This window comes from Leptinotarsa decemlineata, unplaced genomic scaffold (genome assembly GCF_025532065.1).
Source record: "Leptinotarsa decemlineata unplaced genomic scaffold, Ldec_3_MD MMD2_tig00026328_RagTag_RagTag, whole genome shotgun sequence".
NCBI lineage: Eukaryota > Metazoa > Arthropoda > Insecta > Coleoptera > Chrysomelidae > Leptinotarsa > Leptinotarsa decemlineata.
In genome coordinates this window covers 3,579,456-3,601,874 of record NW_027412688.1, presented here as the reverse complement: position 1 = coordinate 3,601,874, position 22,419 = coordinate 3,579,456, and the positions used below count along the sequence as shown (strand labels likewise).

Here is a 22,419-nt window from a genome sequence, read left to right as displayed (position 1 = left end):
TTTCAGTAAAACCTGCCAAAGGGGTTCAAAGAACTGCGCCTCTAGCAAATGGTTAGTTCAAAATAGTGATAACAATGCTTGTCCTGTCAGATTATTCATTAAATTATTATCAAAACGAGGCACAAATATCAAGACAAATAGACTATTTTTAAGGCCAAATCGTCACTGGAAGACAGGAAGCGATAACTGGTATGACAATATGCCTCTGGGTAGAAATATAATCAACGGATGGACGAAATCTTCTGCTGAAGCAATTGGCTTGGATACGAAACAGAGGAAAATAACCAATCACTCTAATAGAGCAACTGCAGTCAGTCAACTAGCTAAGAGTGGAGTTCAAAAACAGCAATTGTTGAAAATTACTGGGCACAATAATGGAAATTCCATAAAACCTTATTTGAATATTGATCAGGAACATCATAACCAAATAATCAATAGTATGCGTGGAAACACCTATGCAGTAACCGAGGCAAATACAGCAAGATCAACGGAATATCATTATACGAATTGTTCTTTTAATAACTGTGTGTTCAATAAATAATTTTGTTCGAATTGCAAAAAATTTTCTCACCGAGTATCCCTCGAACATTGATAAATAACTCATAATTTTATCACAACTTTCTCAAGCACGTTATTTTAGGTAACATCCCTTCGCCTTCGGCGTCGGGATGTTACCAAATAACGTGCTTTCGAAAACTGTGATAAAATTATTTCGTTAGTTATCAATGTCCTTGGGATATTATAGCTGATAAATAATTCGTGTCCTTAGTCTGACTGAATTTTCAGAATGAAAGTATATTCCTTGTTTATATTAGCGTCTCTCTCCAATGTGAACATTTTTCCAAGAGGAATACAGTGATATAAATATTCAGATATGTGGACTTCACTATGATTTCCCAGATAAATAATTAATGTCCTTAGTCTTAATGAATTTTTAGAATAAAATTATAACTCTCTATATTAGAGTCTCTCCCAGTGGATATACCCTTGACTGTGCAGGTATTTTATGGACTCAATATAAACATTTTTTCAAGAGAAATAAACTGGAATGAATATCAAGATTTTTCTTTAATTGGCTTTAGAAAAAAATAACAATACACCCACGAATAACGGCGCCGAATCTCTGCGTTTCACTCTAGTTACATATGATATACTTCAAAGCACGGAAGAGATAGATATGTTAATTCAAATGGTATCAAAGACAAATTGTTAGTACATCAAGATGAACTATTTCAATGCAGAAAGTGTGAGTTACATCTTACACTATACTGTTTGGCGATAAGGAAAAGAGAGGGGCCTGGCGAGATGCTCTGGTAGGGTGGAATTATTTTTCAAGAGTGATGGTATAGCAAGGTTTTGGGATGAAAGTTGAATATTTTGTCGATATACACCCACTATTCGCGGATTTTGAGTATATAAGCTCCTGTGTGGTAGTTCACCACCATCAGATCATCCCGATTTGTTTAGAGAGTACATCTCTTTTTTTCAAAACCAGCAGTAGTGCCTGTTCTAATACAAAAGTGCAAAATGAAGGTAGGACATTTCTGAGTGAAAAGTTCGGTGGTGATGGTTTTCAAACTCGAGTTTTTCTTTTCCTGAATATCATTATTTGAAATAATCCAACGTAGTTAATTCAATTTCTATGTCACTGATTTCTAATCAGGGCGCCGGACTGTATCCGACAGTGAGTTGGAATTATAACTAAAACTAATTTTTAATCCATAGATTTCATCAACAATAACATAAATAAAAATAAAAATTTCAAATGGTGTTAGAAAATCTGATTATCTGGTATCCTTTCCTTTTTCTACGTTTCCAAATTTGTTTGTGCTTCCATTCAACAAAAAACATTTTCGATATTTCCTCTCGCTGCCGATAAAACTATTATATATTCTGGCAAAATTTTCCAAGGGGTTAAAAATAATTGGAACTCTTTCCGATACTAATATTCTTTATATTCATTAAAACTTTGTTGATTCAAATTTGGCATAACACAAGCAATTTCAAAAAAAAATTCTCGGCTATTGAAAATCCATCGATATACGACATATACCTGACAATGTTTCAAATTACAATGATAGAAAAAACAATTTCTGGTTCTACAGAAAATGTTTCAAAATTTCCACGCATCTAATGTAAACTCAGTTGATAATTGGTGTTTTTCATTAAACCCTTCAGTCAAATTTTTTCTTTCAACAGTTTCATAACAAAATTCCAGTTAGCTCAGAAAATATACAATGGTTTTCAATAGCATTAAAAAAAATCAACAATACTCCTGTATTGTTGTGAACGATAATTTCAACTCATGAATTGTGATTCAAATTTTTATATCTGAACCCTGAAATTACCAAACTACACAACAAAAACATTTGAAAGATACTTTGTCATTATTCAAACATAGATATTTATTGGCTTACAAAACAAATTGTGGTTATTTTGCTGTGAGTTAACATACATCAAAAAAATGGTCAGTTTTCCTTTCATTCAACATCATTTCTGATCTCCAGAGTATTTCAATTTTTTCTGAAATATTTTAGCATAACTTATTACTTTCACTTCAATTTCGGTAAAGGAACCTTGCTGCTTACATTGAAGACGTAAATACTCAAAATATATACTCTTTTTTCAATAACCAATTTTTTTTCAATCTTAAAGTGAATGTAATAGGTACATTCATATTTTCACAAATTTTCTCGTACTTGGTACAATTTTTTCTTATGTTTCTTATGGAATTATATAAATAGTTTCGAGAAAGAAATTCATGACGATCTTGCTTTAGCATATGGCAGTTATGTAAATATTATGTGAAAATGATTTTTATGTGCATCAATGAGCAATGCCATAATTATGGAAATCCTGTTGAATATCATTACCAGCTTTACCTGTTTCACACAAGATAAACTAATTTTATCATACATTCTTCACTCGAATGTTCAAAGAAGTCTAATTGCTTTTATTTTGTGATCGTAAACAATTTGCGTGTGACATTTCTCTCATAACTCACCGGATAAGTCAATGTGCAGAAATTCAATCAAAACGAAATCTTCTTTTTCATATTTCCTCCATATAAGAAAATAACCTTGGCATTTTGATTTCAATCATACCAAGTGTCAGCTATCCAGTAATTTTGATCATATAATTTGAAAAATTTTGATTAAATCAAAGCACCAGAACTAGAGTACTTTTCTTGACACTCGTTTCACCAAGCAACTTGTCGTCCTCAGGAAATGAAGTAGTTTAGAGATCTATTGTAGCTCTGGTGTTTGAGAGCTTTGCTTGTTTCAATATCAGAAAAATAAAAGTACCATTGTATCAGTTGGATCATCCAAGATAACGAAAATTCAAGTGAAACGAACAGTTTTTAAAGAATATTCTTGGAACATCACATAATTTGAGACTTTGTGATGAATACATAGTTTTCAATAAGACACTATAAGAAAATCTTCGAGAAGTTTTTCTACAAGGACAAAATTCTAACGCAGAAGTATATTTGGGGCGCTCTGTTTTTCATCGACAATCATAAACTTCTATATACTATTTTTCTCCTGAAGAAACATCTATTGGCAACAATAATATCTTGGATTCCCATCCAACCTGTCATTTCACAAAATTATTGTCAAATAGTGATAAAAAATGCGACTAAGGGTTAATAACAAATAAGTATGTGTCTCTCAACACTGAATCTACTGTTTCATAATCTCCTAAACACAAAGGCAGAATTTTTTGATGGCGCAAGTATCTTCAAAATAAATGATGATTTAAATTACAGTATTGGGTTCGTAGGTCTCTAAGACCATGTAATTAGCCTAAGCTGGCAGATTTTTCCAGAAATTTGAAACTCTTCCTGCAGTTCAAGTATTCTGTGTTTATTTGGCAAAACGTAAAGCGATTCCATTGAAAGACACTGAGCGAAGGAAGTTGCTGGAAGTGCCTTTTCTTGAGAGTCAACAGTTGCATTACTTTCCAAGCCAGTGGAGTACTTCTATCCAGACAGTTCACCACTGAACTGGACGTTGTTCAGTGAAAGTCAAGTACCTAAAGAACCATGAATATTTTTATCCATCTCGGTCTGCACCAGAATCTAAACGTTCCTCGGTACTTTTCCTCTTGCAAGATTTCCATAGATGCTGACTGTTTGATGTGGAAGGCACCAGAGATAGGCAGGCAAACAAGCCCCTTTACGCTAGAGGCTTTCGGTCACTGATAAGTTGCTGCATCGTGATCGTTGGTCTGGTAATTATCACATATTATACACGATGGGTTTGTTTTGATCCTGAGCCCCAAAATTTTCCATAGATCCTTCGGCATGTTTAGATAGTCTGTCTTTTTATAGAAACTCTCCAAGTGCTTCTTTCATCTCGATGATTTCTTTTAAGATTTTTCTCCGGCGAAGGCTATGATAGTCAACTGAATAATTCAATATCATCAGGCATACTTTTTTAATCAAAGTTCAGTGACCATGAAAAAATAGTTCCAACAAATGATAGACAGTATGCAGTATGATATTCAATGGAAAACCTTTTTCAAATGTTCAGTCTTCTTCAGAAGCCGAAAAAATCATTCAGCACAAAAATACTCATTCTTCAATAACAAACAAATGCCTTGTTTGGTTTAATGAACAAAACTGCAATCCGCGATCGTCGTAAACTTTTCAAATATGTTCCCATTACGTATCTATATTTGGATCAGTTCTTGAAAGATGTTTTCCTTTCGGAGGATTTCGTTACATAATCCAATCATAAATAATTAAAGACATCTAAAACATTTCCAATCATCGATGTCGAACGTGGAACGTAAACTTATCAGTAAACTTTATAATAACAGGTATCTAGAGTAAAACGTGTCGATATATACATGATTTTAATGACTGGAACATTTAGAAGATAAATTAGAAGATAGACTACTTTCGCCTACTTATCGAGGATTGAGTTGAATCACCAATTTACATAACTTAAGATGGAATTCGAGTAATTGAATTGCTCAATCGCTATTACATCTTCTTAATTTGGCAATAATGTCATTAATTAGTCGAAAAAAGCGCGTTGCTTTCTTTTACGGTTCAGGAAACCATTTCAATGAGAGCAGATTCATCGTTCCAGCAATGAATAGTGGCAATATTCTCCCTGCTCTTTTCTGATGAGAAAAGATTATCATTTCACTGATTTTTGGTAGATAGAAATTCATATTTCAAAGGAATAGGTACAAACAATATTCTACAGGAAGTAATTCGTATGATATCCTGATTCATGCGTTCCAAATTTTCATTTTTTATTTTCTGATGTTTATGAAAAACAAATTTTCAGTGCCACAATGAACCAACAAAAAATGTAAACCTTGTCAAAGTACAACGTTTCACTGGATTCGAGAAGTTACTATGTTACTCACTTATCTCCTAATTACGACAATTTTTTATTTGTTTTTTGCGAGGTTATGTTCTAGTGTGGAACACTTTGATTTGCAGTTAAAGCTTCAACTGAACCTTCCAATGTACGAACAGAAAATGCAAGAAAATCTTTCAGAAGGTGGTTTATAAAATTTTAATTGATATTTCGATTTTTTTTTATTTTCCAGGACTCCATGATCTTCATTTACATTTTGAAATTCATGCAATATTCAACTTAACTACTTCAAGTTTCTGTTTTGTGAACTTTATGGATAACTTTATTGATCAATGCTCACCTTAAATTAGGTTACGTCCAAAGTGAGTGGATCTATTCGACCTACACCGCAACCCGCAAAGTTCTATTGTGGTTCATACCTATTCACACTCGACCAAATGAATCCAGCTTCTTAACGAAGCCGATAAATACATCAAGACCTTCATTTTGATATATCCCAAGATCATTGTCTAGAGAAGTAAAATAACTGTGCTTACAAACAACGAAACTCTACGATAAGTTTGAATTCATAAGCCCACTTCCATTGAATATACTTCAAGTATGATTAAATACTCATGAACGATGAATTGGAACATACACTATTCTCTGTTTATGTCCCACTTGCTGATGAACTCATTGCTATTCAAACTCATCTTGTTATCCTGTAATGGACCTGGTTGTTTTTCAGTTGAAGCCAAATATTTCTCAATATTCATGTCTCAATATAACCTCCAATAAATTTAATGACCGGACTGAAAGTGTTCTTTCCTTATGTTTCAACTCTCTAAACTTCAAACTTGAATAGATAACGTACCAACTCTAGACTATTCTTTTAGATTTCTTGGTACTACATCCAGCCTTGAGGGAGTCTTTACCACACCTTCGATTGCTATTCATTCCAAAACATGAAAATATCACCCTTTTTGAACTGCGGTGATCATATCAGGATACTAACACCATTTTCTCTCACAGGTTGCCATTATTGCGTTAGCTACAATGACCATGGTCTTGGCAGAGCCTCCAGTTCCAAGCAGCCAGTACCTTCCCTCAAACCAGTACATTCCACCATCAACCCAATATGGAGCTCCTAGCGCGCCAAAACCATTTTCTCCTCCTTCAAGCACTTACAGTGCACCTGCACAAACAGAAGCTATTCTGAAACCTTCAAACGCTTATGGACCACCCAGCGACACCTACGGACCACCTAGTTCTCAATACGGACCACCCAGCACTCAGTATGGACCACCCAGCACTCAGTACGGACCTCCTGGTTACGCTAATGGAAACGGTGATCAGTCGGTAAGACATTTTTGAAAGTTGTCCTGCCACAAAGTACCCCAGTTATACTTCAGAAATTAGTGGTATTTTTTATTGACTAGGATCTGTCTGATCTAAAGATTGCTTTCAGGTCTTCGGGAGCATGTTGGGTTTGTTGTTTTTTCTGCCTATCTTTGCATGAGTCCCATTCCGACAGTTCCTGTTCAATACAAGAATTGTCATACAAACTGATGCAACTTGTACAGGTTCTTCGTTAGATATTTCTCACATTCTTCCAGACATAATTTGGGATGTTTAAAAATTGTTGCTTCCTGAAATCAAGTGCCACACATTCACAGAAAATATGACGCACTGTTTCTGTTTCTTTGTTGGACTGCCAGCAATTAATGTGTCCGTTTCATAGCATCAAGTGACCTTCAAAAGGTTTGTGTTCTGTAAGTAGTCCTCTAAGTGTTCTGAGCCAATCCTCGCTTCATTGAAACAATTCTTTCTCTGAAGAAATCTCTTCGTATTGGCCCATTTCTAGGTCTGGTCTGGTCCAGTTTACAAAGATTTCTATACTTCTACAGCGGGTTCAGAACCCATAAATGTATCTGTTGAACCATGTCTAAGGATCACATCAGCTTTTTCTTTGGCTATGAACTAAAAAGAAAATATTTAATATTACTCTACTCTTATGGTTACCGGAATGAATTCATAAAATATTCTTCCCTTTCTTATGCGACAGGAAACCATATCATTCAAAAGAAAGATCTGTTCGACAGTATTAAAGTTGAACAAATAATGAAAATTCATTTTGATATCGTTAACGTACTATATGGAATCTCTTCCAAAAGATAATGGAATATTTCCTAGAAATACCTTTGTGGCTTTTGAGCTTGTTCTAGTGAATATTCCAAGATAATGGAAGAATATCTTTTGTGGCTCGAAAGTAACAACGGTGTCTTTCGAGCCACAAAGGTAATCCTTCTAGGATTATTTTCTAGAATGATTACCTTTTTGACTTTTGAGCTCGTCGTTCTGGGGAATATTCCAAGATAATGGAAGGATTACTTTTGTGGCTTTTCAGTTCGTTCTAGAGAATATTCCAAGATAATATACATTTCATAGTAAAGAAGTTGAAGACTAGTTGGGAATGGATAAGGCAAAAAAAGGTTCAAAAGTTACAGAATAATGAACAAGTAGACAGGTATCTCATAGTTTTGTTGCTTGTTTAATAGATCAATACATTCTTCCGAATGCCCAAAAACATATTTATTTCATTCTGATTTGAAATATCTTGCATTGAGAGTTTGTTCTGAATCGGTAAGAATGCAATAAAAAAATTGGGACTGTAAAAGAAGAAGGATTTTTTGTTAGTGGTTTTAATTGAAATTGTTTTGAGATTCATAGTTATAGTAGACCTCGTTATTTTGATATTGATGAGTAAAGGCGATTTTAATGTTTGAAATGTGTGTTTCTTGGAATAGCTTCTCAGTGGAATAACGTCTGTGTTTTCTCAAAATCAAAAATAGAATTTCAAAATTCCCTTTTATAATGTAATGTTAGTTGTGAAGCACAGATAGATTGTTCTAAAAAAGATATCTTGAGGCATACAAACTATGAATTGAAGATTTGAAGCATGTTTTGGCATGTGATACGTAATCTGTCCATCGTTTCCTATTTCTAGTTGAACTTCAAAGTCGAATTTCATATATGTGGATGAAGTGGATGAATGAAGATTTTTAATTGGCAAACTTAGTATATAAAATATAAGTTTTCAGGTCAATATAATGTTCTGTGAATGTGGAAATTTTCTTGTCACTCTCAACATCAAAATACGTAAGTTTTTCTCGAACAAATGAATACCCCGTATTACTTCTGTGAAATATTCAAATCAATAAGTTCAGCATTTTTCATTCAGAAAGTATCTAATTGTAAGCCGTAAGTCCAATTCACGTAAATAATTATTATTTATGGAATGAAAGAGATCGTCAAGTTTGCAATATGATTTGCCGATTTCACATTTTATCAGAACTAAAATTTGATATTGAAATTTGTGAAAGAAGCACGTGCGCTCAGTGTAAACACAAATTAAAGAAGGTAGTCAAGCGTTCAGTCATCAAAACTAATTGCTCTTTCATTAAATTCACGACTAGTTTCGGTTAGTTGTTTAGAGGGAGAGATAAAGGAATTGAAGACTGAATAAATATGTATATCAAGTTCTTCTGACAAAAATTAACAAGATAAATAAAGTTGTCACATATGCATATTATGTAAGATTTTATATTAAATGTCTTCAATTTTTTTATTAAGCTCGCCCTGTATGTTACTTAGAGACACTGACGCTTATCCATTGGTTCAAAAATGATATTTGTCATGAACTCAAAATTAGAAGTTCCAGTGCAGCACACTCTAGATATGAAAGCATGTGTTGTGACAACTGTCACATTACCTCACGTTAATTTTTTATAGATATCGCTACAGTGAGATTTTCTGTTCGTATCAACAGACCTACCTCTCTGAGAACTGATATAGGAACCTTTAAAATATGAGATACATTGTTATAAAAATAGTAATTGGAACGACATCAACTCTTTTGATCATAAAGGTGCTCAGACAGTTGACAAATATTGGTATCAATCACAGTTTTGAGATACCAAATTGCGAAGATCAGTTCAACAGCCTTAATACTCTGTCAAATTGGACATTTTCAATATTGAATCATGAGAATATACCAATGTATCAATTATTCGAAGTCAATACAGAGATATATTTGAGACGTACTGATTCTTATAACATATTAATTTGAATTCATTAAAACCCCTTCATTACATTCTCCACAAAATCTTGATATGTTCTCAACGAATTGACTGAATTGACTGTCCTTTTATTGAATCATATTGTCAACCCGAATGATTCATTCTTACTAGTTTACGGCATGCCCTTTGAGTGTGTGTACCTCTAATAACTTACAAGTACAAGCATTGCAAACATCAAAAATGGAAGCAAAATGTGGGGGTAAAAAAAACTTCTTTTACGAAAAAACGTTCATAAAAATCGACTTGATATCCCAAAGACAACGGCTATTCTTCCCTCTCTATTTCATCACAAGAAATCTCTATGTTCGCCATTCTGGGTTTCTGTTAAATCATGAAATTTCAGGATCTGCGATTTTCAGTTTGCGGAAACAGAATACCTGACGTATATCTTTCATCGAAATAAAAACAACAAACTTTTCTGCATAACCGCTGTGAGATCATTCATTGTTGTTTTGTAGACATCATTGCTTGAACAATTTAATTTTCAAGTAAACTATGTTCTATGTTCATAGCAATAACTGTTTTTAAGGCCACAATGTTCCTACTTGTGCTTGTGTTCTATGTCTGGTCAGATCTTTGCTTTCCAGCATTTTCATGCTAATGGTGTAATTATTATGTTAATGGAATGGTCACAGATCCAAAAAGTCACAGATTCTTCGATAATTTTTGAATTTGCTTCTTATTCGCTTTAGGAACGATGACATTATGGAGAAACTTTGATAACACGAGGAATTCTTTGAAATTGTATTTTATCCTTGATATTCAATCAAAATCTTTCATTACAATAAAATATTTGGATGCTTGAATCAAGATATCTTGTCTTGTTCACAACTATGTGATTCCAACAAATGTAATGAATGCTGTATGTAAGCATGTGTAACTAAGTATATGCATGTAAGTATATGAGTATGATTGGTTGATGTAGGCTGTAGTTCACATATGGTATGAATGAAGTGTCAGCAATGTAGAGTAAAGAAGAAGAATAATAATAGGTTAGGTATAAATAACAGTAGGGGATGAAACAATTTTTTCCGGTGTCAATTTTATGTAATCAGATGTAAGATATCATGTATTGAAGGCAATTGAATACAGCGTAAAAAGCAAGAATCTTCATTAAATAGAAACTATCACGATAAATAACAATGAGATCCGCAATTTTCAGGCACCAGCCAACTACCAATTCGAATACCACGTCCAAGACGCTGCATCTGGCAACGACTTTGGTCACGAAGAAGAGAGACAGGGGGATGTAGCCCAAGGAAAATACTTTGTCCTTCTTCCTGATGGTCGTGTGCAAACCGTTGAGTACACCGCTGATTCAGAAGGATACAAACCAAAAGTAACCTACGAGCAAGTAGGTGGGTACCCTTCTGGAGGACCTGGAGGATATCCTTCAGGTGGTCCATCCAACGGAGGATATCAATATTAGGTAATTGATTATGGTCAATTCTGAGAAATGCTTGGTAATTTAAGTGAATTTTGATGACCACGTTTCATGTAGGGGCTTAGTAAAAATAATGAGGTTCGTGGTGACCATTAAAGAGCTGTTGAGAAAAAAAGGTACAAACCATATGATGAATTCAATTTTGAAAGGATGGCGTTCAGAGCCACAGCAAATTTGTCTCTCACAGACGTCCAATAATTATTTTTCTGAAAGTACTGACTGGAGGAATACAAAACTACTGTTTATTCCTATATTATTTTTGAGTACGTTTTTAACATCAACAGCTTCAAAATAGCAGAATGATCATTTCAGTTACTCCATATTTCTATAAATTGACAACTTTTGTATATATTTCACTACTACTGTTACAAATGCACTTGTTTAGCCGTTACCTTCTATCTTCTTCTCAAGTAACTGGTTCATTATTTTCATATGAGCTTCTGCGATTTTTTTTAATTTTTCACATAATTACCGAGAATTTCTCATATATATGCTCATTTGGGCCAGAATAGCTTTAATATTTGTATTATATGATATTTTACGACTTATTATGGAATGACGATGAAGATTTGGAAAACGTTAATGGATAACGATTGATGGTATCGTGTAAATAGGGTATATTTGTATTGAGTGCATGCCATATTTATAATATATACGTAGTAAGTAGATAAAAGAGTATTATATTTTTATACGAGACGAAGCAATAAATATTTTTGAATAGATCATTGTTTTTTTTAACGATTCAATCCCGAAGTATTATTCTGGGATGAACTATAAATTGACAATTCTACTAATGATTTTTACCGAACACATTTGTTTATCGAAAAATAACAGCTAAGTTACATACAACATTTTTTCTGTGATTAGATTATTCGTACTTCGGTGTTGAACCCAAAACACTTGTAGGAGTACGTCAGTGGCGGCACCACAGGGGTGGCAAGAGTGGGGAGTGTGCCCCCCCGCCCTTTGCAAAATGTTGTTGTAAGCTCCCTTTCGATTTTAAATATTTCACAAATATATTGTTGGGTACATAACACGGAAAACCAATAAACGTGGCAACATTCGCTTTCAATACCTCGACCTCGACCAGTTGTGAATCCCATATCGCTCGCTGTCTAATCTCGGCGTAGCACTCGTGGCAGTTCAGTTAGCAGTCTGGTTTGTTATTGTTACTTTGACGAACAAAAAGTTTGTGGATTTTATTGATTATGGAAAAAAACATAAAATTATCCGGAGCAGATTATCGAAAATTACGCAAAAAAGAAGAAGTCAAAATATGCTGCTACATCACATTCTCAAACAAAATTAAATTTTTGTAAAACTTTCAATTCGTAAGTTCTCAATTTTCAGTTGAAGATCCGAAATCGTATTCATTATGGAAACTTATACATTTACAGAGAAACAAAAGAACAATTAATTCAAACTCAAAGTTGTGTAAAGGAATCGGTGCCAAATAAACCTGACACTACCGAGAGTACGGTCAGTACGGAGTCAACATTTCTTGATGTTCCATCTACATCAACCGATATAGTAAAAACAAAATCCGATTTTTCATTAGGTTCTGCTGATTTAACATTGTTGGTGGTCTTTCAGGTCAGTTGATAAGAGTACGGCTCTGACGAACTCTAAGAACGTGATTCTAAAAATGTGCTCTGCTGTTTCATCATTTTCAAAATAGATGCAACACACAGTCTTCCGACAGTCCGAGTCTCTGCATAAGATGATTAAAATGACAGTGACCTGTAAGAAGGCCTGTTAGACATCGTAGTTCATCCATACTGTAGTGTCCAACAACTGTTTGGTATCAAGCTTCGAAGGGTGAATAAACGCATTAGAGTGAGCCAATTCTGGAAGACTCAGCCAGAAGTCCATAAATCTTCTTGCCATCCAGGTTTTCAATGTTTGTTTGGCAAAGCGATGACAATGACAGGTTCTGATCTGATGAAGCTGCTTGCAGCACCCTCCTTTGCAAGGGACTCAGCAGTCTCATTGCCTTACAGGTCAGTATGACCAGGAATACAGACCAGATACAATCTGTTTGGTCTTCCTATCGAGGAGAGTCGTTTTTGGCAATTTGTTACCAATTTAGACGTTGCGGTAGAAGCCAACGCCGTTTGACTGTCCGAGATTTTTTTTTCACTTGTGTATAAAGTTAGATTCTTCCAATCTACCCACACACAAATTTCCGCTTGAAATACAGTTGCGAAGGTTCCTAGGCAGGTCGATATCTCTGTCCTGGGTCTGCGACTGAAAACACCTGCACCAGAACCGGAAGGTGTGTTTGATCCATCTGTGAACCAACAACTATCTGATTTTAATATTTCCTTCTCACGAAGGATGCAGTCCTCTCTACTCGGGAACAGTACTTATTACCGTACTTATTACCAGCCAACAGAAAACTAAAGGACGCCAATAATCAGAATACAATTACAATCTCGGAAAGGAGCGGGAGAGAGATGAAAAAGATATAATTATTTGATTTCTGTATGAAAGAGAAAATATTCCTGAAAATGCAATTTACCTGTATTGACAAAATGATGAGAAATATTTGATCAATTGGACAATGGAAATTCAGTCAAATCATTCAGTGTTATATTATTTAAGAAAATGTTCAGCTCTTTGATTGGAATCCAGTCGAACTCATTATCTTCACATGGAAACCATTTGATATCCAGTCATATTCGAAAATATATAAATTTAACGTAAGTGTATCTCAAAAAAAATTATTAGCCATGAAATTAGTCAGAATTTTATTTCAAATAATTGACGTGTATGAAGTATGTATGTATGTTAAAAATGCCTTATTAGTATATTCTAATGAAGATCTCTGAATATAATAATATAATGAAAAAAAATGACATAACATATCGGATATTATAGAAATAATAAGGAAAGTGAAAATATTGATATGACTTGAATCTTCCTCAGAAACAGTACATCCCTATTTATTGCCACTTGAGAGCCAAATCAGAAAACAAGTCAGTTAACTTACTTGTTTTCCATCAATTGCTTACATATTGTTTGATGTCCTTCCACATTTTTTTATTTCTAAACTTTCGAAGGCATCTACTAGCCTGTTGTCATGTGTCGGTTTCAGAAATTTCAAAGATTTTTCACTTATTCTGTGGCCAATCTCTAAGATATGCTAAGCGACACTAGACTTCTCAGGTCTACGAAATCGGATATATGTGTTACCTCTGCTCAACTGTGAGAACTACAAAATACGCGAGTCAGAGATCCAAAAGGTCTCATTCCAAAGAATCTATCAATGAAATCCCATTCCAAATCCTTTTCACATTTTTACTATTAGGTTGTTTCGAAAGTTTTATCCGTTTCATATGTTTACTGTCCACTGTAATATCTCAGTGAATACTCACTCAATTTAATAAATATAGTGTAAAAAACTAAAAAACACGCTTTTAAGGAACATCGACCTGAAAAGTTGAAGATATTTTTTTAATAAGCTTAAAACAATAACGAACGAAAAATATTAGTATTATTGTGAAAAAAGCGATGCGCGCTTGATGTACAAAAAATATGACAGAAAGTGCCCACGCTATCTACCTTACTCAGGCTTGTCCTTCAAGGACAGTCGAGTCCAGCAATAATAATATTGATAATAATAATTTTATTAGTCTCAAGAAACACACAGATCTTAGACACAATACAATTTCTAAAATAGGTTCGTCAATATAGTATCTAAAAAATGTTTGTACATAAATTAGATTTACAAAAAATACAAGTTAACAAAATGAAATTCCAATCTTATAAAAATTGACTAATATTGACAGATAGCTACCATATATTTATTCAAAGTTGAATAAAAGTTCGGGAGGTGACCACGAAAGTGTCTCTTCTTGAATAACTTCGAAAAATTGATCAATTTCTTATAAAGGATGTTTGGTTAATATTTTCTTCAATAAGTTTTTGAATCTTCTAAATGGCAAGTTACGAAATTCGACAGATAAGGCATTGTATAGCTTGATTCCTATACAGCGTGACTCACGGTCGATGGTAGGTTAGACGTTTCTGGAAAACACAAAGCATGATTTTTCTGAAAATTTCACCTCTCACATTTCCTGCTTTATGCTTCATGGTGATATATCATGTCCCTATACCTAAATCGTAATCGTAAAAAGTAATTTACAAAGAGTTATTGACGGTGTTTCTAATCATCTTCCAAAATGAATGCAAATATTGATTATTCAAACGAAGTTCTTATGAAATTATTTATTATACACATGAACAAAGTGATCAAATCATTGTCAGAACGTGTAAAAAATTCAACCAAATGTATCCTGAATTAACACCAATGGTTTCCAGGGAACAACTGTACCAAAAATCAATCATTTCTAGGTAAAAAGTAAGATTTTGTGGGCTGAAACATGTGAAAGCACAGACAATAACAGAATAGGATGATTCAAAATAACAAAATTGTAAACAAAATATCACATTTTCACAATAAATGCTGAATATGTTGTCCATTACATTCTAAACACTTTGAAATGTTTTTTTACGCGACTTGTGGTTGCTTTTTCAATTTCCTGGGGATCCAAATCTTCAATACTCCGCACTATTCGCCGTCGCAATTCTTCTTTGGTAGGCACTGGAGTACTATATACCCTTTCTTTCAAAACACCCCATAAAAAAAAGTCAAGTGGCGTGATATCGGGTGATCTCGGTGGCCAATCCCACGGCCCTAAACGCCTTAACCAACGATCGTCGAAGAGTTCGTCAAGTTTCCTGGAAACTTGACGATCGTTCGACGAACTCAAAGATCGTGTGTTCAAATCCCATGGACCCTATAATTTTTTTTATTATCAGCAGTAACGTTATACAAATAAATTTGTATGATACATTTGTTAATTAAAAGTGATTTTATTTTGCTCGTGAGTTTGCTCCACTTGCTGACGCTCGTTTTGCAATAATCCCCACTCACAAAATAAAATGCCACTTTCAACACTTGTAGGTAAAACGTGAATAACTATTTTTCCACAAAAACGGCTTTATTAAGAAAACTTGACGATTTAGGTATAGGGACATGTATATCATCTTGAAGCATTTTTCACCATATTTCAATTTATCGAGTAATATACAGAGGGTTTCATTTGAAAAAATGAACTTTCGACTACTTTTATGCACAATGGAAATAATAGTAATTTTAGCACGCCCTGTATGATATGGAGTCGATTTCTTGGTGTTATTTGAATATTTCGAGTTTGTCCAAACTATCATCAAAATATCAACTTTTCATGGATTGAGAGTACTGATGTACTTAATTTCAATTAAGGCTATGTTTTGGATCATATTTAGCACAATTTATTTTTTATCTCGAAAACAGATAGAGATAGGTATAGGACATTATTAACAAAAAAGTATTAAAATACTAGAGCGATTCCAAAAATGTATTAATATACGGGGTGTTCCATTTAAAAAATATAATTGCTAGGACTTTTTGATAGAAGTGGTAACGCCGCAATGCAGAAAATATTTTAGATCGATAGAACAGGTAAGGAAATGTGAGAGGTGAAATTTTCAGAAAAATCATGCTTTGCGTTTTCCAGAAACGTCTAACCTACCATGGACCGTGAGTCACGCTGTATTATCTGTTCTTTTCATCCTATTAGCTGTAGGAACAAGGTTTGATTTATTTCTTGTATCATGTTGGTGTATATCCTTGTGAGCAACTTTATTCATCGAATTTTGTTGAACAAGAAGCAGATTTTCATAGATAATAACTGAATATAGGGTCATTATTTTAAGTTTTACAAATATTAGTCGACACTTTCCATCATAATTGGCAGAGATTATGCTTTTTACTGCAGATTTTTGAATCAGAAATATTCTATTAAGATGCATTATTCCACTTAATTATACCATACCTAAGGACTGAATGAAAAAGTGAATATGTTGCAAGTGCCGCACTTTGATTTACTATTTTTTTGATTTTTCTAATAGCAAAAACTGTCTTACTAAGTTTACTTACTACACATGCTATTTATATGGTCTATCAATTTCAGGTTGGAAAGTCTATTTGTACTCCCAAAAATTTGGTAGAATTTTTGTTACCTCGATTTAAGCAAATTGTTTCAAAAGTTAAGAGTTTCTGTTTTTTGTTCATTGAGAATCAAGTCATTTGGTGTTAACCATGATCGAGCTTTCTCTAATATGTCAGTCTGGATCATATGATGATCATCTATTTTATATATTTTTTTGCTCAAGTTTGCATCATCTGCATACAATATAGTTTCTATGTCTGACGAGTTCATCACGTGAGGTGGGTCGTTGATATAGATTAGAAACAGAGGTGGCCCCAATATTGACCCTTGTGGCACTCCTCTTGATATTTTTCTTCTTTCACTTTTGGTATTTCCTAGATCAACAATTTGATATCTTTCTTTAAGCAATGCATTTGTGGTTCAGCTTAGCACCACTGATGAGATCTATGGCGGGTCGGAACAGCGTTGTCTGGTATTGAATCATGAATGTCGAAGCTTAGTATCACCCCATTTAATTTTATCTCTATTTGATAATTAATCACCCTTTCCAGGCCCAATATTTCTCATACTTTTGAAAAAAACAAAAAAATTATGGAGCTATATCAGGTATTTAGGTATTCTCTTGCTAGGAGTTGCACGTCAAAAGGTAAGACCGCGGTAATCCTTAGCTCGCACAAGTTTCGACTTTTGAGAGTTGTTAATTGTAGGGGACAACAGCTGGTTAATAGAACAATAGATTTTTGAAAGATTTCTGTTTTTTTCGTTTGGGAACATTGCTTTAGCAGAGATTCGAATTGTCTTACAAGTTTATGATTCCTTTCAACTTCTTGAGGAACATACCTGTGAATCATCGAAGTTTATATCTGATCATGTTTCAATTAATATAATGCTTTACCATCTCTGCATACATCACCTGACTCTAGGCACCATTGAATCTTCTATAGGAAACCATATTGAAAAAACTGCTCTATTAAATTAGTAAGTATTTATTTACACCTTTTTAAACAAAAAATATACATTTACAACCACAAAAGCTCACAATCATCAAGATAATTCGAAAAAAGTCACGAGTAATCAACAGTGGACAAATTTTACAATCAAGTTAGGAAAAAAAGGTAGCACATCCAAGTTTTTGAGTGCAAAAATAAGTTTCGTTTCAAATAAGAATTATTCTAGGATATCAGCAATATGACTAAAGTGATTCTCACGAGAAAAATGGTTGAATAAAAACACCCTATGAAGTATACAAAACATTACCTGCTATATGCTTATTCTAGCATTCAGCATGCTCTTGTCAAAATGTTACTATGTCGAAATTTTACTGATTTTTGCATAGAATCAGTGAATCTTCTACTATATAAAAATGGATGTTTGTTGGTTGGTTAGTAAGTGATAAACTTCTACATCGCTCAACCGATCGAGATGAAACTTGACATGTATAAGTAATTTTTCATAGAGGTTTTTAGGCTATCAATTTTTCTGTAACTTGCCACTAGATGGCGCTGTAGAACAATTTTTTTTGGAAGCACTGTTCTATAACGTTGCGCACGCTTAAGTTCCTTGATTCTGATTCTGTCAAAACATTGAAACAACAGCGATACAGCAACATAGTACTAGTCATACTATAAGTTCCTGGGTTAACACATAGATGGCGCTACTAGTGTTGAATCCACTATTAGTATGTGGGATAGAACATTTTGAGTGAAGCAACTTCTGTTAGTTTGAAGAAAATGAATAAAAAGGAATTTCGTGTGTTGATAAAGCATCGCTTTTTTTAATGCAGTACTTTAGTACTGTTGAAACCAAGGCTTGGCTTGATGAACATTATTCGAACTTTGCACCAAAAAATCAACCCCTCAGAAGTGGTTTGCTAAGTTTAAACGAGGTGGAATGAGCACCCAGGACGATACACGCAATGGACGTCCCAAAGAGGCTGTTACCGATTTAAACATCAAAAAAATTCACAGAATAAATTTGGATGACCGCGAAGTGAAGTTGATCGAGTAGCTGCGGCTCTAAAGATATCGAAGGAATGTGTTGGACATATCACGCTTGAATATTTGGGTATGCAAAAGCTCTGGTGGAGCTGCAAGAGCTTTTGCTCGACCAAAAACAACAACGAATTGATGATTCTGAGTATATGTAACAATGAATGAAACGTGGCTCCATAATTTCACACCAGAAGCAAAGCGATCGCCATTCGAGTAGACTGCACATGGTGAACTGACTCCAAAGCGTGTAAAAACGCAACAGTCTGCTAGTGAGGTTATGGTGTCAGTATTTTGAGATTCGCATGGTATTACATTCATCAACCATCTTGAAAAGGAAAAAACCATCAACAGCGACTATTACGAAAGTATTGTTTCATCAAGACACTTGCACCGTGTGACAAATCAATGAAAACAATTACACCCATCGTATTCTCTGGATCTGGCTCCGTGACTTTTTTCTATTCTCAGACTTCAAGAAAATATCCACTGAAAAGATATTTAGCGCCGATGGAAAGGTAATCATCGAAACTCCGGCTCATTTTGCAAAACGTTTCAAAACTGTTCACAGCTGTTTCAAAAAGTTCACAGCTGAAATGTCAAATACCAATACAGGGTGGGCCACCGAAAACGAAACAGATCGAATATCTTCAAAACACATGTATTCTGAAAAAAATGCAAAAACACGTCGATTTTTAATCCAAGGGGGACATCTTCCTATCATAACCTCAACTGCTATACAGAACAGTTTTTTTTTTACCGCAAGAAGGCGCCAAAATCTAAAGTTAGGTATCTAAAATTGAAATTGAAATTATCTTTTCAACGATGTTTCACACTTACTACTTTCCCTATTCAAATTGTTTGGTTGATAGTCACCGAGGGATGGGGTAGAGGTATGACGGTTGAGGTTATGATAGAAAGATCTCCCCCTTGCATTACAAATTGACGTGTTTTCACATGTTTTTCAGAATACATGTGTTTTGAAGATATTCGATCTGTTTCGTTTTCTGTGCCCCATCCTGTATGAATGACATTTAAGAAAAAATTAATTGAGCAAATCATATGCATTAAGCAGAAAAATTTCGACTGTAACATATCACCAAATGAGAAAAAATCAATAGTTTGAGACGCATTCAAAGCAGTGGACAAGATATATCTGAATGTTCTACAAAACATTGTCGATATTTAATTTAGTAGCGGTTCTAAATTTTGTGTTAATTAATGTAATGTAAAATTGTTGGTTAACAGTGATTACAAAATAAGACGTATAAGTACAACCCTTTCTAATGAACTTCCTGGTACGCCAAGCAGATCTTGAATTTTGTTGATTCAATAATCACCCGAACAACCTAATGAAGATCTATATAAAACACAAACACTGCTCACACACCTCTTGAAAAAACCAAGTTGGCATCATCAGAAAATGAATTATTTTAATTTGTTAAATCTAACTCAGCTCATTTATATCTAACAAGATGAACTCCCACTATCATTTTTAGACAAACATCAATGAACTTTTTAGCAAACATTAGGGAAAACGTCTTGGAAAAGTCGCTGCTAATTTGAAGTGAGTAAGTAGTTCATAAAAAGTAAGTTGTTCACTATTCTGGTACTTTCAAACTTTGAAAGGCGTCGAAAAGTCTAGTGTCATGTATCATCCTCAACGATTTTTAACAATAGTTTTTATTTTCATGATCTATTGAAGTGGTGTACTGTATCGATTAGAAAAAACTCCAAATTTTTCATTTGAATAGATCCTTGATTACTTCAGAATGTGTTTATAACTGAACAATGAAATTTTTTGGAAACTTTTATCGTCTGTCCACACTTCAATAGCACGGAAGACGTCGCAAATATGGACTGATTTTTTAAATAATCCTGAAATGACAGAAAAATGATAGATTATTCATGTGATGAATAATATGACGGGAAATATCGAAATTTATCAAAAGAGCAATTTCATGACTGATGAAATGACTTACTTGAATTTTTTTTTAAATCGATTATTTCAGTTTCTATAATATAGTGACGAGTTTTTTAACATGCAATCTATAAAGCATGTTCACGAGACACTAGACTCTTCCAGTCTACAAAATCAAATGAACGCCCTGTGTTCTTTGTAACGAATTTTGAATTCGTTCCCAGTCTTACCACCATACCATGTGCTGTTTGATATAAGTCTCAATAACTTATCTAGTCTGACCAACATACACCAATCACATAATACTGACCAACATACTCTTTTACAAAACACATCATGTGTTCCTTGACACGAGTTTCAGTAACTTGTCTTGTCTGAACAACGTACTGCAATCAAGACCATTTTGGAGAACATTATGGGAGTTCATCCGGTTAGATATTAATAAGCAAATTTAAATTTGAGGATTTGATATAGTTCATAATAAATGGTGCAAGATACGTCGAAAAAGGTGCTGCCGTTCCGGACTGTGGAAGAAGTTTTTGTGTTTGATTCAATCTAGGCTACAGGTTTCAGTCCTCTCTTTCAGAATAGTTCTATCTACAAAAAGTGACAACAAAATAACCCTCAAATTTAACAATGAACTAATTGGAAAGTGATTTCCCCTCAGAAGAAAAACGAATTCTTACAATAGCCAACTGAAACATATTGCACTACTAGAGCGGAGGGCATTATTTTACAGCCAAAGTGTGATTATTTTGGTTTATAATTAATATGTACAAAGCAGCATGGCAATCAAAAGATAATAAATAGTTACATCATAATTACAAGCATAAATAAATACTATTTACAATTTCAACAAATGAAACATTTTACATTTTCACTGGAGTTGCAGCTTGCTCTCCTTATAAAATTGTAGTGATGAAACAAATTAATAATTATGCCTTTCTAGATTAGAAAAAACCCAACGAAAATTTCTGTCAATTGAGTGAAAAAACTTATTACCTGATATTCCAATTACTTGTAAAAATAATATATTTATAACACTAGACAATATCTTCACGACCAAACATCACTACTACTGGTAAAGTTCAAAGAAAATATCACAAAAAGCACCATCAACATTTTTTATCCAAGGTATCTAGACTACCGATTTCTGAAAAATTATAAATACTCCATTTTTCATCTAGTTCTTCGATGAAAGGAAGTAAATAATTAGGATATAACACAGTTGCTATCCTTTGCTGGCAGCTCTATGTGGGAAACATCCTGCTCAATAATTTCATCATCCTCGATTCTGAAAACAATAATAATAATAATAATATTGAAAAATACAATTGTGCAAATATATATATATATATATATATATATATATATATATATATATATATATATATATATTTGCCAATTTTCAGGATATTCATATCCTGAAAATTGGCAAATATTGGTTTTTGGACTATGCTTTATCAAATGATAATGATATGGCGTTTTTCCAACACTTCTGGTTATACCGGGAGTTGTTACCAACTTCCTTAATTCAAATATAACACCCTGTATATGTTCACATTTTTGAATACCTGACATGATTCTTGAGAGTTTATACAATACCGTTT

At 33.8% G+C, this 22,419-nt stretch overlaps 2 protein-coding genes across 4 annotated transcripts in view; one reads left to right on the top strand and one right to left on the bottom strand.

Moving 5' to 3' along the window:
- Nucleotides 1-1,406: 1,406 nt before the first annotated feature.
- LOC111509585 (uncharacterized) lies at nucleotides 1,407-11,623 on the top strand. Its single transcript, XM_023165351.2, has 3 exons — nucleotides 1,407-1,533; nucleotides 6,351-6,677; nucleotides 10,620-11,623. Exons 1-3 carry the CDS (start codon nucleotides 1,528-1,530, stop codon nucleotides 10,884-10,886), a joined length of 600 nt encoding a protein of 199 aa, XP_023021119.2. The 5' UTR covers nucleotides 1,407-1,527; the 3' UTR covers nucleotides 10,887-11,623.
- Nucleotides 11,624-17,870: 6,247 nt separating this feature from the next.
- The window catches only part of LOC111509586 (EH domain-binding protein 1), a 34,310-nt gene continuing 29,761 nt past the window's right edge, over nucleotides 17,871-22,419 (bottom strand). For all 3 annotated transcript variants that reach the window (XM_074182446.1, XM_074182445.1, XM_074182447.1), the window contains one exon: nucleotides 17,871-22,103. In XM_074182446.1, coding sequence (XP_074038547.1) covers nucleotides 22,022-22,103 — 82 coding nt within the window. In that variant the 3' untranslated portion in view covers nucleotides 17,871-22,021. The remainder of the gene's footprint in view (nucleotides 22,104-22,419) is intronic.

Bases quoted from the DNA above. Each gene is read 5' to 3' on its own strand.
- LOC111509585 (XM_023165351.2), top strand. The intron at 6,678-10,619 runs GTAAGACATTTT...CGCAATTTTCAG, and splicing joins ATGGAAACGGTGATCAGTCG to GCACCAGCCAACTACCAATT.